General features: G+C 39.1%; 1 protein-coding gene across 1 annotated transcript; it reads left to right on the forward strand.

The window, feature by feature from the left end:
• The first annotated feature begins 5123 nt into the window (after positions 1 to 5123).
• Positions 5124 to 10675, forward strand: LOC127413924 (delta-like protein D). The gene is made up of 11 exons (XM_051651496.1): positions 5124 to 5579; positions 5714 to 6016; positions 6403 to 6463; positions 6582 to 6839; positions 7457 to 7517; positions 7612 to 7742; positions 8325 to 8494; positions 8607 to 8823; positions 8916 to 9714; positions 9805 to 9910; positions 10004 to 10675. Exons 1-11 carry the CDS (start codon positions 5532 to 5534, stop codon positions 10007 to 10009), a joined length of 2160 nt encoding a protein of 719 aa, XP_051507456.1. The 5' UTR covers positions 5124 to 5531; the 3' UTR covers positions 10010 to 10675.
• The last annotated feature ends 4713 nt before the right edge of the window (positions 10676 to 15388 follow it).

Raw genomic sequence — 15388 nt, forward strand, 5'->3', positions numbered from 1 at the left:
CCAAAGTGGCATTCAACTGATCACAATGTATAGTCAGGACATTAATAACGTGAAATATTTCTATTACAATTTGAAAAAAAAATTTCAGAACTTCTTAAACTACTTCAAAGAGTTCACATCAAAAAATCCTCCACGTGCAGCAATGACAGCTTTGCAGATCCTTGGCATTCTAGCTGTCAGTTTGTCCAGATACTCAGGTGACATTTCACCCCACGCTTCCTGTAGCACTTGCCATAGATGTGGCTTGTCGGGCACTTCTCACACACCTTACTGTCTAGCTGATCCCACAAAAGCTCAATGGGGTTAAGATCCATAACACTCTTTTCCAATTATCTGTTGTCCAATGTCTGTGTTTCTTTGCCCACTCTAACCTTTTCTTTTTGTTTTTCTGTTTCAAAAGTGGCTTTTTCTTTGCAATTCTTCCCATAAGGCCTGCACCCCTGAGTCTTCTCTTTACTGTTGTACATGAAACTGGTGTTGAGCGGGTAGAATTCAATGAAGCTGTCAGCTGAGGACATGTGAGGTGTCTATTTCTCAAACTAGAGACTCTGATGTACTTATCCTCTTGTTTAGTTGTACATCTGGCCTTCCACATCTCTTTCTGTCCTTGTTAGAGCCAGTTGTCCTTTGTCTTTGAAGACTGTAGTGTACACCTTTGTATGAAATCTTCAGTCTTTTGGCAATTTCAAGCATTGTATAGCCTTCATTCCTCAAAACAATGATTGACTGATGAGTTTCTAGAGAAATCTGTTTCTTTTTTTTTTCTTTTTCTTTTTTTTCTTTTTGCCATTTTTGCCATATTGACCTTAAGACATGCCAGTCTATTGCATACTGTGGCAACTGGCCATGGTAATACTTTAACAGCTTATATGTAGTTGTCAAAAAAGTAAAACAAAAAATAGCCTATGTGTGTGTTCATGAATGAACGGTATAAAAAGCAATTAAGACCAGGCTGATTTTTATTTAATCTAATATATGATAGATTGAAGTCAACACTTTACTTTGCAGTAGCATGAACGCTGTTCGCATATTGATGGGGGAATAAATCTACAGAATTAAGGCCTTTAGCTATGCTAGAGCTTGAGATTCATCACAATTGAATGGGGGGTTAACTATTGATTTCTCTGTCTCTTTGAACCAAAGTTTCACTCATAAACAAAACAACCCCAAGAAAAGGGGCAGATGTTCACAAAGGACAGCGGCACGCGACAGTCCTCATGTTGAAGAATGCAAACCCCTCCTTGATGAGTCTCACACACATTCACACCCACGGGTAACCAGCCCAACTTCATCAGGACATATACAACAGCTCAAATACACCCATACCATCTAAAGTAACCAGATTGCAAAGTTTAAAGTATTTCAAAAAGTTACTTTGTAGATTGGATGCAGTTGATTTGTTGCACGTCTCAGTTTTTCTTCTTGCTTGTTGCTTTTCCATCGTGTGTGCGCCACTCGAGCCACGCGACACATCCTTTGTTATTTTAATCAGTGCGAGTCATTGCTGCGTCATGTTGGGTAACCTAAACCTCTAAACAAAAAACAAACAAACAAACAAACAAATGTGTACTGTTCTTAAAACAAAATAAAGATTACATTTAAATGCATAGGCATGCACGGTCAATCAGTGCATCACTGTTGCACGCGCAGGCTCAGTCAGGGTTGTTGGTAACGTGAAATTAACTTTCATGCCATCCGGACGATCATGTTCTGTAGCTTTGCGCTCTATTTGGTTTGACAGATCTGTACCGATTCTCAGACACTCTCGCACAGGCTGTTACTGTGGTCGTTATTGTAAACTCGTAAATTGCTGCTGTTCCCACGGCCACTTACTCCAGCATCCCTAACCATATGGCCCAGTGCCATTCATGTGCTGCTTCTTTAGCATGCTTCCAGTCTCATTTGGAGGAAGCCTGCGTGTGCGCACTGCCCAGATCGAGGCAGTGGAGACATGCAGCGGTGATGTGAAAAAACGCCATTTGGTTGGGAGCAGATGGTTGGCTTGGGGGCTGTCCGCGTCTTCAGAGAGAATCCCCGAGGGCTCCCCTTGTATTCAGAATCAATGAAAATTAAAGCGCAAAGAAAAGATGAAGAGTCAGACCTCGAGTCCCGGCTTTGTTCGTCGCAACTACTGGTGGGCAGGAGTTAAAGTACAACAGCCCCCTATAGAAACACTTAAGTTAAACAGTCTCCCCATAGTCCACCTTCAGAAAGAAGGAGGAATGCGAGAAAGGAGCTTTCTGCTTGATTTAACCAGGACAGTATCGCGTGGCATAAATTACGCCTGATAAGAATAAACGGAGTGGGCATAAATCTGAGGGTTTTCACGATGCTTTTCAGTTACGCTTTGCTGCAGTAATCGGGAAATGTGTGCGATGTCAGTGTAAAGAATTGTTGGGGAAAGTGTGATGATAGCTGGGTGACATGCTTCCACTCTTATTTATGGTCAACAGTTCAATAACTGTCATGGTGTGTGGAGGCATTGAGCGAATCCCACAGTGTGTTGCAATGACACCTGTCGCCCGATGGCATCTTCGAAGTCCATGCTTTTGTTCGAAAACTGCATTATTATTCAAACAAAGTTTAAATGTTTCATTATTTTTGCAACCATACATAAAATGCCGAAATTAAGTTGAATCCAAAACGGTGGGCAAATCTGTGCGCATCTGAGAAGTGCATGCGCATGCCGTTACTCCGCGTCACAAACGCACATATTGTCGCATTCCTCTAAAACGGTAATTAACGCACTAATGAAGACCACCCTCACGCATACACACAAAAACGCGCATCTCATGCGTGAGACAGAGCGGAAAAAGTGAGACCTCGGTTAAATGAACAATATGGACGATTAAAAGCGCGCATCGGAAAGAGGACAGCGTAACTTCCTCGTCAAATTAAATGCGAAATAATTGATAAAACACAAAAAACAACAGAAGCTGGTAGGTACTTTTGTCGGAGATGACGTGTAGGGGTGTTCTTTCTCCCCGCTACATTGTGAGAGGAGCAGGTGCTGTCTGAATTACCATACAGCTGAGAGCACACACACACACAAACAGAGAGAGAGAGAGAGAGAGAGAGAGAGAGAGAGAGAGAGAGAGAGACTTATTCTCCCCTCACACAATAACAAAGTGCCTTAATGACAGCCACGCGAACGACACACACCAGTCCAGCTCAGAGATGGAAACTCTGGATGTATAGAGTCACCAAAACTTTAAGCACTGAGATGATGTGTGGTAAAAAGTGACGAGACAAGGACAGAAAACTAAAGAATGTTCAGAGGGATGCTGTAAATGTTCACTTTACATGACCTAATTATGCGAGGCGCCAACACATTCTGCGTACTCCGACTTAATTCAACTTGTTCTGCATTTAAAAGGGTGGAAGCCACATACATTTTTTTTTTTCAACTGACCAAGTTGATTAAGGGTCAATAACGTGACGCTCAATGTTTTGTCCAGATCAGTTCAATTATTATTCTTCTTTTTAAATACATTAAAAACGCATTCTACATAAAAACATTCTACAATTACTTTGAACTCAGTAACTGAGCTCAAAGTAATTTTGATATTTTTTTCCTGGACTTACAATAACAAATGTCATGTGGTGTAACCGTCTGAAGACAGTAAGTGAAATAAAAGTCTAAAAGCGGAATAATCAAAATAATCTTTTAATATAGTATCTAAAAAAAAAAAAAAAATTAAATATTATTAATATTTATACAACTTTTGTCCAACATATTAAAGTCAAGCGGTGTAACCAACATGCAGGTATAGCCATCTTGTTGTCATGTAACAAAAATAACAATAAAATAATAAAGATTAAAATAGAGAGCACCCCTTTTGACCCCTTATAGTTAAAAAACAACAACAACAACAACAACAACAACTTTATTTTGTCATATTATTAAATATCAATATTTTGACATTGTTTTGTAAATGTAAATTTTGTTGAGGTCATATGGAGTAAACCCGAGAAAACTTTATATTCTTGACTAAAAAATTCCTGATATTTGAAAAAAATAAATAAAAACATAATAATAATAATAATAATAAATAATAATAATAATAATAATTATATATATATACACACACACACACATCGATCAGCCACAACATTAAAACCACCTGCCTAATATTGTGTAGGTCCCCCTCCTGCAGCCAAAACAGCGGCAACCCGCATCTCAGATCAGCATTCTGAGATGATATTCTTCTCACCACAATTATACAGAGTGGTTATCTGAGTTACCGTAGACTTTGTCAGCTCAAACCAGTCTGGCCATTTTCTGTTGACCTCTCTCATCAACAAAACATTTCTGTCCACAGAACTGCTGCTCACTGGATGTGTTTTTGTTTTTGGCACCATTCTGAGTAAATTCTAGAGACTATTGTGTGTGAAAATCCAAGAAGATCAGCAGTTACAGAAATACTCAAACCAGCCCATCTGGCACCAATATACAGTATATATATAATAGGGGTAAAATAGACAGGGCTAACTAAGCTTTTTTATTTATTTATTTATTTATTTATTTACAATATTTTATTTTACAACTTTGCAAATAAATATAATAAAAAAGTTTAGCCCTGTCTATTTTACCCCAGAAATCATGTTGGAAATACATGCTTCAAAAACGAATGATCAAATTCATGGCGATTTTTTAAAGTTTCAGTCATGTTTTAGTAAAGCAGAACCGTTGTTCCCAAACATGCAAGAACACCCGCACTACAGATTTTGCCCCATGATAAGGAATGCGCTTTGCTTGCGCAATGTGTGATGTAATTTGCGGTTTAATGTCAGAGTGGGATGTACAGGATTCTCAAGCGTGCTTATTTTCCTGTATGTAAATTAGACTTTTTTTTTCTCCTACCCCACTCTTTCCTTTTTAGCAGTGGCTAAGATTTGCACATTTTACAGCTCACTGACCATTTGCCGAATTTTTTTTTCTTTCTTTTCTTTTCTTTTCTTTTCTTGGAGGGTTGGGGGTGGTGTAGACTGAAAAGTGTCCCTTTGTGACAACCAGAGTCAGATTGGGGAGTAGCTCATTTGCATCTCATTACCCTAGCAGGCGCAGTCTGTATATAACCCGCTGCGGGAGGACTGGGACATTAAACACGCAGAGTCAACCAGTCTCTTACATGGACACAAGAGTACCGGAGGAAAGTTTGGATCAGTAGTTTTGGATCATCTCCACGCCAAGTGCATACACGGAGAATAAGCAATACATGCGTAGACAACCCCGTGTCTCTGTTTTCTGCATTTTTTTCAACTAACCACAAGTGGACTGCAAACTTTTGACAACTTGGAGTATTCGTCTTCTGAGGGAATTTCCTGTTCATCACCCTTTTGCACGTCGGGGTTTCCTCTTTTTATTCGTATTTGGGATTTATTGGCTTGAACATATCCAAGGGGTACTTTGATGGGCTTGCATGCGCAGATAAAGTGAATACAAGAGAACATCAGAAAGAGCTCCCAGTGAGTTTCAATGATTTATTGGCCCGTGGACGCTTAACAACACAGTACAGATCCTCTCCACCATGGGACGACTTATGATTGCAGCTTTCCTCTGTATCATGATAAGCCAGGTAATGAAAGTCTGTATGTGGTTGATGATGCTCTCACATGCCTATAGCTGTTAAGTAGCCTATAACATGGACAGGAGGAGGTTCATGATGGCAACTGTTAGTCATTACTTATAGTCATTTCCATTCCTTTTCAGGGGTTTTGTTCTGGCGTTTTCGAGTTAAAGCTGCAGGAGTTTCTTAACAAGAGAGGGGTGACAGGCAACGCAAACTGCTGCAAAGAATCTGCGTCCGCGTCAGGGATTCAGCAATGTGAATGCAAAACCTTTTTTAGGATTTGCCTTAAACATTACCAAGCCAATGTCTCTCCGGATCCTCCATGCACATACGGTGGCGCAGTCACCCCGGTGCTCGGATCAAACTCTTTCCAAGTTCCCGAGACCTCTCCAGACAGTTCTTTCACCAACCCCATTCAGTTCTCATTCGGATTCACATGGCCGGTGAGTACTTGCCATCTTCTTCTCTTGGATTGAACGAGACGGGTTTAACTTGTTTTGTAATATGTTTAGCACTCAAGAAGGATTTCTGTACTCAGGACATAGGTGTTTAGAGGATTTAACACTTGTTGGTGGGTGGGAAATGTCACATCCCCTGGGTTGGAATATAAGCTAATTGTCAGCTCAGTGTGAAGTTCTTAAACCTTTCATTTTACTGCAATAAGTAAGTGTGAAATCCGAGAAATGAGGCTTGAATCCCCAATGTGATCACACCTCTTGTCACTCACATCTTCCGTTATATGTAAAACAGAAGGGAACCTACATGTGGAGGAATGTTTCTAATCAATTCCTTTTATTTTTTTTTAACATAATCTTCTGTGATGTTTCAGGGTACCTTTTCGCTTATTATTGAAGCGCTGCACACCGAATCCAACGACGATCTGTCAACAGGTAAGCCGAGCTGAAATGCATACATTTAATGTAAAAATAGAGCATTCATTCTTGACATTCTTATGCAAATAATAAATAAATAAATAGATAATGCAAAAATGTCTATAAACTTTCATAGAAAACCCAGACAGACTCATCAGTCGTATGACCACCCAGAGGCATTTGACAGTGGGTGAGGAATGGTCCCAGGATCTACAGGTTGGTGGGAGGACAGAGTTTAAGTACTTGTACAGATTCGTCTGTGATGAGCATTACTACGGCGAGGGCTGCTCGGTCTTCTGCCGTTCCCGCGACGACACCTTTGGCCACTTTACCTGTGGAGAGCGCGGAGAGATCATCTGCAATTCCGGATGGAAAGGACAGTACTGCACAGAACGTAAGTACACACAATATTGGTAATCATTTTGTGTGAAACAGCGTTGTATTTTGTGTGTGGAAGTTATTTAAGTGGGTACGTTGCTGTATTTCGCAAGAAAAACAACAACAAACTCTGTCACTACAGTCGCAACAGGCATTTTGTGTGATTCAAATGAGGGACGTTGGCCAAATAATGGCACGCGTGCCATAGATTAAATGAAACGCCTGATTGGTTACTTGGCAGAGCGCTGGGCACTGATTGGCTCAGCGCACTGAGGTATTGTTGGAAGGGGGCAGCTGCAGAGTGAACATAGACAATAGAGCAGCTGTCCTGCACTGGCACCATGTACACCAGCTGTCCACCTTTATCTGCGCAGACTCTGGGAGTTAAGGGGCGGGGGGGTTGGATGAACAGAGTGAAAAAGGGGACTTCTGTCCCACAGTTAGGGGAGAAGGGAGCTTTTGTTTGGGAAGCTTTTATATAGTGTAACTGTGTTAACCAGAGTGTCCTTCCAATGGTAGTGAGGAGAGCATTTTTGTTGTTGCCTACACAGTAAGGGTGAGCAGCTTGGTAAGAATTGGCATCAGATTCTTCAGATGGGGAAGTGTTATTAATCAATATATTCCTCTTTATAGCAAACTGTCTTCCGGGATGTGATGAGGACCATGGATTTTGCGACAAACCTGGAGAATGCAAGTAAGTGTGATGGAGATTTACAGTTCTTGCATTTTTAACACTCATCACTATGGAGATCAATAACATACTAACTGGTCCTCTGTCATGTTTTTAGGTGCAGAGTGGGCTTTAGTGGAAAGTACTGTGATGACTGCATTCGTTATCCTGGTTGCTTGCATGGCACCTGTCAACAGCCATGGCAATGCAACTGCCAAGAGGGTTGGGGAGGCCTCTTCTGTAACCAAGGTGAGGATTATTGTTATAGTAGATTGACATTATTTTTGAAAAACCTACTTTTTTGAACATGTCCAAGGCATTTTGTCTTATTTGCACGAAATTTAGTATGTATTATCTAGATATGTTATTGACAAAAAGTTTTCAAAAGAATTTGATTTGTTAAGTCGTTAACAAGCCAATATGTTTTTGGTTTAGGGCCAGAATGTCTAATTGGTCTTGATCTTGTGAGCACAATATTCAAACTTAAAACTTGGTACACATGGACAACAGAACATTCTGAGGTCACATGCCAAATTGAATAAATGTATGATGCTTGGGGGCACTATAACATAAGACAATTAAACTTATGCAACTGTGATCAAAGTAGTTGAAATCTGGCCCCAACACAACTGTATCCACTGTATCCACAGGATCTATTTTGTCAAATCTGGCTCTTTTGGACATCTTCTCTTTACATGGGATTGGACCCCAGTAATTGTCGCTTGCGGCTATATTTATTGTCATGGTAGATCAAGATGTAAATGGTGAAGTTGTTGATTTAGAGTTGTCCATTGGCAAAGGAGACTAACCTGCATTCATGTTTTCTTGCAGATCTCAATTACTGCACACATCACAAACCCTGTCAGAATGGGGCCACTTGCACCAACACTGGCCAGGGAAGCTACACCTGCTCATGCAGACCTGGCTTCACTGGTGCCAGCTGTGAAATTGAGGTCAACGAATGTTCTGGAAGCCCGTGCAGAAATGGAGGAAGCTGCTCTGTAAGTATTCATTGGCCTAATATATGAAATATTTCATTTTCTGTAATATAATTTAAAACAGTCAGTTGTGTTCAATACAAACCTCTTCTCAACCATATCTTTGATTTCGCAGGATCTTGAAAACACATACAGCTGTACATGTCCCCCTGGTTTCTATGGAAGAAACTGTGAGCTGAGCGCCATGACTTGTGCTGATGGCCCCTGCTTCAATGGTGGACGCTGCGCTGACAACCCTGATGGAGGATACTTTTGTCAGTGTCCGACAGGCTACGCCGGCTTCAACTGTGAAAAGAAGATTGATCACTGTAGCTCCAATCCATGCTCAAATGGTAAGTTGAATGCTCCCATTCAAAAGGCAGATCTGAAATGCAATTACAAATGATGGGCATTTCTAATGTCTTCCATTTGAACTATTTTCCAGGTGCTCAGTGTCTCGATCTTGTGGACTCCTATCTTTGTCAGTGTTCAGAAGGTTTTAGTGGAATGCACTGCGAAGACAACATTGATGACTGTGCTGCCTATCCCTGCCAGAATGGTGGCACGTGCCAGGATGGACTCAATGACTACACCTGCACCTGCCCACCTGGATACACTGGCAAGAACTGCAGCTCTCTGGTCAACAAGTGCATCCACAACCCTTGCCACAATGGGGCCACTTGCCACGAAAGGGACAACCGTTATGTGTGCGCTTGCGTTCCGGGATATGGTGGTCGTAACTGTCAGTTCATGCTGCCAGATAACCCTCAGGGTCAAGCTGTTGTAGAGGGACCCAACAGGTACGATGAGGACAATGGTGCCTTTCCTTGGATGGCAGTTTGTGCTGGGATTATTTTGGTGCTTTTAGTCCTGATCAGTGGTGCTGTCTTGGTTGTCTACATCCGTCTTAAGGTGCAGCAAAGGAGCCAGCAAGTTGACAGCCATAATGAAATTGAGACAATGAACAACTTGACCAACAACTGCAGCCGAGACAAGGACTTGTCCGTGAGCATCATCGGAACCACGCAAGTGAAGAACATCAACAAGAAAGTGGACTTTCAGAGCGATGCCACAGGTGGAGAAAAAAATGGATTCAAATCTCGTTACTCGCTAGTGGATTACAATCTTGTTCACGAGTTAAAGCAGGAGGATTCGGTAAAAGAGGACTCAGAGAAGTGTGAAACGACAAAATCCGAGGCTCTCGATCCGGATTCGGACGAGAAGCACAGAAATCATTTAAAAAGGTAAATGTCATCACATGAGGATTTTCGACAAGGGTCATTGATGATGAGGTGTTTTTATGCAGTACTAAAGTTTGTTCTTTTCTCTTCCAGTGATTCTTCAGAGACAAAATGCACAGAATCTTTGTGCAAAGACACAAAGTACCAGTCAGTCTTTGTTATATCAGAGCAAAAGGATGAATGTATTATTGCAACCGAGGTGAGTCGAGAAACCAGTACTTAATGTCTTGACACGTTGGTCTGCAAATCTAGTTTTTCGAAAGCTAACTTTGCGGCATTTCTCTCTTTACAGGTGTAACGCCACAACGGAGCTGTAGCTCATCTTGTTCTACAGGAGGTTTTACTCCAGTAATGCTGCTCTAACCAGAGGGAAGTTTCCCTTCATGTGACTGCTGCTGTGAAACTTATGTTGATGGTGACATTCAGAATGAGCTGGTTCTCAACTGAAGTAAACACAGTGACTGCAGGAAAGGACGTTGGGCCATACTGGCTCGGACTCTCAAAGTTTGTTTCCCAGGAATGTGCCAAATGGACTTGTTGCACTTCCTGTAGGGACGGTTTTACCTCATTGCACTACGATGGGTTGTATTTTTAATGTATTAACACACAATTGAAATGAATACTGTGTATGCATATGCACTGACCGCAGTGTGTATCTGGAAGTTCTCTGATCCATTCTAGATCAGGAGAGGAAAAACACTGCCATCAAATATGTTTGTAACTGATTTGCTTTTTTCAAAGGTTGTATTTCTTTTATTTAAATGCTTATTGTGATCGATGTGTTTGTGACTTTGATGTAATTTAATATCTGTTTCATTTTGCAGATTTGTCTATTGTAAATAAGGCACTTCGGGTCAATGTGACTGTGTTCGGATGTAAATGTATTTAAACATGCTGTCAAAATGTACAGGAATTGTTTTATGACTGTTGTTCATGAAGAAAATCACCTTAATATTTTTCCAAATAAATCCTGTATGATAAAATATGAGTTGGGGCAGATAGTTCTGAATTAATGAACAGTTTGTTCACTCTGTTGGACAGTTTCGGCTCTGTGCATAATTAAAAAATGCTGTGCTTACTAAGAAACTGGAGGAAATAATGCTAACAATATGTCAAGATCTCTGGATAATTTTGCACAATCAATCTGCATCTTGTGGCCTGGCACAAATGTGTGTGTATTGTTGCGTGGAGTCTTGATCTGATGAAATGGTCAACTGTTTCCTTTTTGTACCTCACTATATGTGAGACAAAGACACACCCGGTAATCGCAAATTACAGCTTTCATCTTGATGGCAGGATATTTTGGGGATGAAAGAGCACTCTGACAAAAACATGAGAAACCACTTTTTGTAAATGGTTTGGTCAAAGTTTCTAACTTTTTATGTTTAAGATGCAGCCATGCTCATTAAGTGGCTTAAACAGTGCAATGGGAGATTAGTGCAAAAGGAACACTCCCATAGGATCTTAATAAGAATTTAATATGCAATGTGGAAGCCAAATCGAAGTATTTAAGGGTAAAATTAGGCTCACCAGAAATATACTTTCTATCTTGTTTTCAACAATAGTTGGTTTGCGATAATTTACAGAATATTCTCATTATCTCAGAATCTCTTAGAATGATCAGGCTCAGGGTGAAAATGTGAAAAACTTTAAATATGACAAGTTCACTTATGTGCCGAACTAGGTATTTAAGACTAAATAGGACTATGAAGTCATTCTAATGGTGATATCAACTTCACACATTTGTAACTATGTCAGCTTACAGTGTCAGGCACACTGTGGAATTATTTCCATGATCCATAATGGTAGACAGTGGTAAGTGGTATATAGTCCAATACATTGTCTTTATAAAATCATGTCATTATAGGAAGTAATTCATTATCTTTACTACAGGGCTCTCTGGAATACTTGATTGTGCTATTTTCATGTTTCTTGCATCACTCCAAGGCCTCTCTCTCTCTCTCTCTCTCTCTTCTTTTTTTTTTTTTTTAACAAAATCAAATCAAACAACCATCAAATCCATTTATCTATTTGGTTTGTAGCCATGTAATAAGTGGGATAAAGTACAGTCAGCCAGTGATTATTGCAAAATAATCCCAGTGATACAAGACCCCTACACTGTGCATCAGGATCCTGATTATTTATATTATGTTATAATGATGGGCTGACATTATCCCCCACTTCATCTAATATTTCCATTAGACCAATTACTGCAAACATTAGAAGTTTCACACCTCAGCTCTGTAAATAGAACCGTCTTGTTGTGAGGGCAGTGAGGATACAGGGAAACGTATTTGCTGGTATTACCCATCTGTTGGACTGTTGCTTTCACATACCGCGCTAAGCTTTTAACTGAACTTTTTTTCACTCGCACAATAGGATTTCGCTGAGTTGGAAAATATCAGGAGACAGCAGCTCTTTTGTTTCTTCATTCAGTGTGGGCCTGTTGCACTGCTCAGTAGCCGGTGGCAGATATCTTCTATTTGATCTTCTTTCAGTTATGTGTTTTGAACAATGTATTTGGTTTTGGATAAATCTTATTATATATATTATATTATATATAGTCTTATTTTGAAACAAAATAGATTTGCTCGTGATTATCACTCACAGAATATTCTTAATGCTCTGAGAATGATAAGGCTCAGGGTCAAAAGGTTTAAATGGTATTAAAGGTTTTGATGACAAGTTCACTTATGTGCTCAACTATGCTAACAAATGATGTAGGCTCCAGTGGAAACTGTTTTCATGGTTGCTATATTGTTCACAACAGTACAGTTCTATATTTTGGTGCAATCCTCATTAGTTTGTACAGTTTAATCCAGGCACTAAAAACACATCCTTAGCTGGCTGTCAATAAAGTTTTACAACCATCATACAAAAGCACTGTTATAGAAGACATGCATTTGTGTATTTGGACGTGAATTTTGGGATTGTTGCATGTGTTTTAAGTATGGATACCTGTGGTGATGCTCTTATTGCAACTATGAAAACAGGACATAATAATGATAATAATATTTTATTGTCCAATTTCTTGGAAATTTGCTTCGCGTCAGATTACACGATCACCACCATCTAAAAATGTACAATACGTAAACAAACTGACAAGTACATTGCATTAATACGACATCACATCATCACCCATTATTACAAGTCACATCACATTATTTCCAGTACAACATCTCATTATTAAGAATGATAACCCCTCTCATTGAGTAGTCCAATGGACATCGGAATAAAGAAGCACCTGAATAGTCTATGTCTTGGCATCCTTAACCTCCATCCTGATAGCAGAAGTTGGTACTCATGGTGAAACACATGTTGGCTATCCCCAATGATGTTATGTGCTATTCTCAAAACCCTCTGCTTGTTTTCATTTGGAAATATCTCTAAAACAGATATTTCAATACAGAATAAAATAGTTTGCAGCCCTAAAAAGACTATGAGATAATTTCCCCTCCCCTACTCTCTCTCACTGTGAAATTATTAATAGACATTATAATTTATTGTATCCTGATTGGTAGCTTTCAAATCACAAGAGTTTACAACAGGATCTGTCAGGTGAAACTGGAACATAACTATATTTCAGCTCTAATACAATGCAACATCAAAACCTGAAGTAAAAAAGATAAATTGTTTCAGTGTACAGTTCTTTATCAGTTTTACGTACAGTATCTTACAGCTGAAGAGTGTCATTTCCAACCCGATTTCATGACAAGATGTAATAACAATATGAAATGGCAAAATCGAAAGAAATTGTAAAAGATGGCTCGTACAAAAACTTACAGCTTTTACTCCCATAGAGGGGTGATTCTCATGAAACCTGTCAAGAAAATATCTTGGCGATTGTTTTAATTTTCTTAATTTTTTTAAGGATATTAGATTTTTTCATAAAGTAAATGAAGCCTGCTTTAAGGACCATTAAGATTTTTGCATTGTGACATTATTTTCAGGACACATAATCACATTTTCCCCCTTTCCAAAGGTGATTCTCATTACCTTGGCAGTCATTTTCTTACTGTATTACAGTTAAAAAGATGCTGTTGTACAATGATTTGTAATCATTTTAAATTAAAATCAACAAAAATGAAAGGCAGTATCAAGGAAATACTATTATGCATAATTACGCTACAATTTAAATAATATACCATTTTTTCACATTGCGGTAATGAGAATATCATTATCATTTTTCGCATTTCGGAAACAAGAACTGGGGGTAATATGTGCAGAACTGTCATAAAAATAATGTCACAAAAATCTGTCTATATGCAAAATATAATTTTTTATTTGATTCTTTTGATTTTGGAGAAAAATAGGACCAGGACAGGTTTCATAAGAATCACCCAGAGAAAAATAAATGAACCAACCAACGATGTTATTACGATTTTCTCCTGAGTTTAATTCATAAAACAAACCTAAAACTAACCATAAAGTGTAACCCCTTATGCAAACCCTAAAACTAACCATGATTTTACTAAGGGAAAAAAAGAAAAGATTTGGAGTGAGACATACATCAATCATTTGTATTGCATAAATCAACATGAAATGAGTAACCAGATGTGTTCACTGACGCAATTCTGTTTGTTGATTGGTTGGTCTCTATGGAAATCAAATTCATACCTTTTTGTACAAACCAAGGCATACGATATCTTAAGATTTTGCCATCTCGGACAAATTATTTCATTAGATGTCATGAGACTATGTTGATAATATCTACGGCACTATCGGCACCAAACGGAATGTCAAAAATAAATGCTGTTGCCAAAGAGATTCCAGAAAACTCTCCTAATCTTCTGAACAAAGAGTTAGCCCTGCCCCAAACTCACACCGTAGGTGGAGCCAGTATTGCTGTGTTGGGCTGGATGAGCTATTAAAACAAACAGAAGAATGATAGCACCACAGGGTTAAAGGTTTAGATGAAATCAACCTATGAATGGCTTGCTTATACTTAATGGTGCACTCAGTAATTTTTTTCCCCATTAAAAAAGTTTTACTCCTAAAGAAATACATTTTAATTTTGAAACATATGTATAAAATCATGACCGCTCACATAAGATGAGGACTCTTATAAACCTTATAAAAGCTCTTTTATTCAACATGGGGCAGGGGTGCCCTCATGGGGGATGCCATTTTAGAATCACATGACCAGCTGAATACTACTCTCTTAATCTCATTAACCATATTGTTATTGGAAACTTTCCCTCTTGGATTAAATTAATCATGGATGATTGTGTATAGTGAATTTCTACAATTGCATCTGCAACTGAAAACTATTGATTTTGAATGATGCTGCATCCACACCACTAGGTGTCACTGTAAGTCCAAGATGACACAAACAAAAAGTTACTTGAGTTTTTGACCTAACCAGCTGCAACAAGCAACAAGAATTATTGTTGGTCGGTTGATTTCTATTTCTGTGACGTCATGCTGATAGCCCCACCCATGCTGAACTAACATTGGTCCAAAGTTCTGCTCCATATAATTGCATGTTAAATATAAAATATGTTCTGTTTGGCTGTGACTCTGTTGCGTTACGTAGAATTTTTGTTTTCAGTGTGGACAGACAAATTACTGGTGTAAGAAGAACATATTCCACTCTGTTTATTTATATGTTTGTTGTCAAGCCATTCTAACAGTTGTACCGTTTCCATTTGCAGTTTAACTACAGAATCTTTGTTCT

This window comes from Myxocyprinus asiaticus, chromosome 23 (assembly GCF_019703515.2).
Source record: "Myxocyprinus asiaticus isolate MX2 ecotype Aquarium Trade chromosome 23, UBuf_Myxa_2, whole genome shotgun sequence".
Taxonomy (NCBI): domain Eukaryota; kingdom Metazoa; phylum Chordata; class Actinopteri; order Cypriniformes; family Catostomidae; genus Myxocyprinus; species Myxocyprinus asiaticus.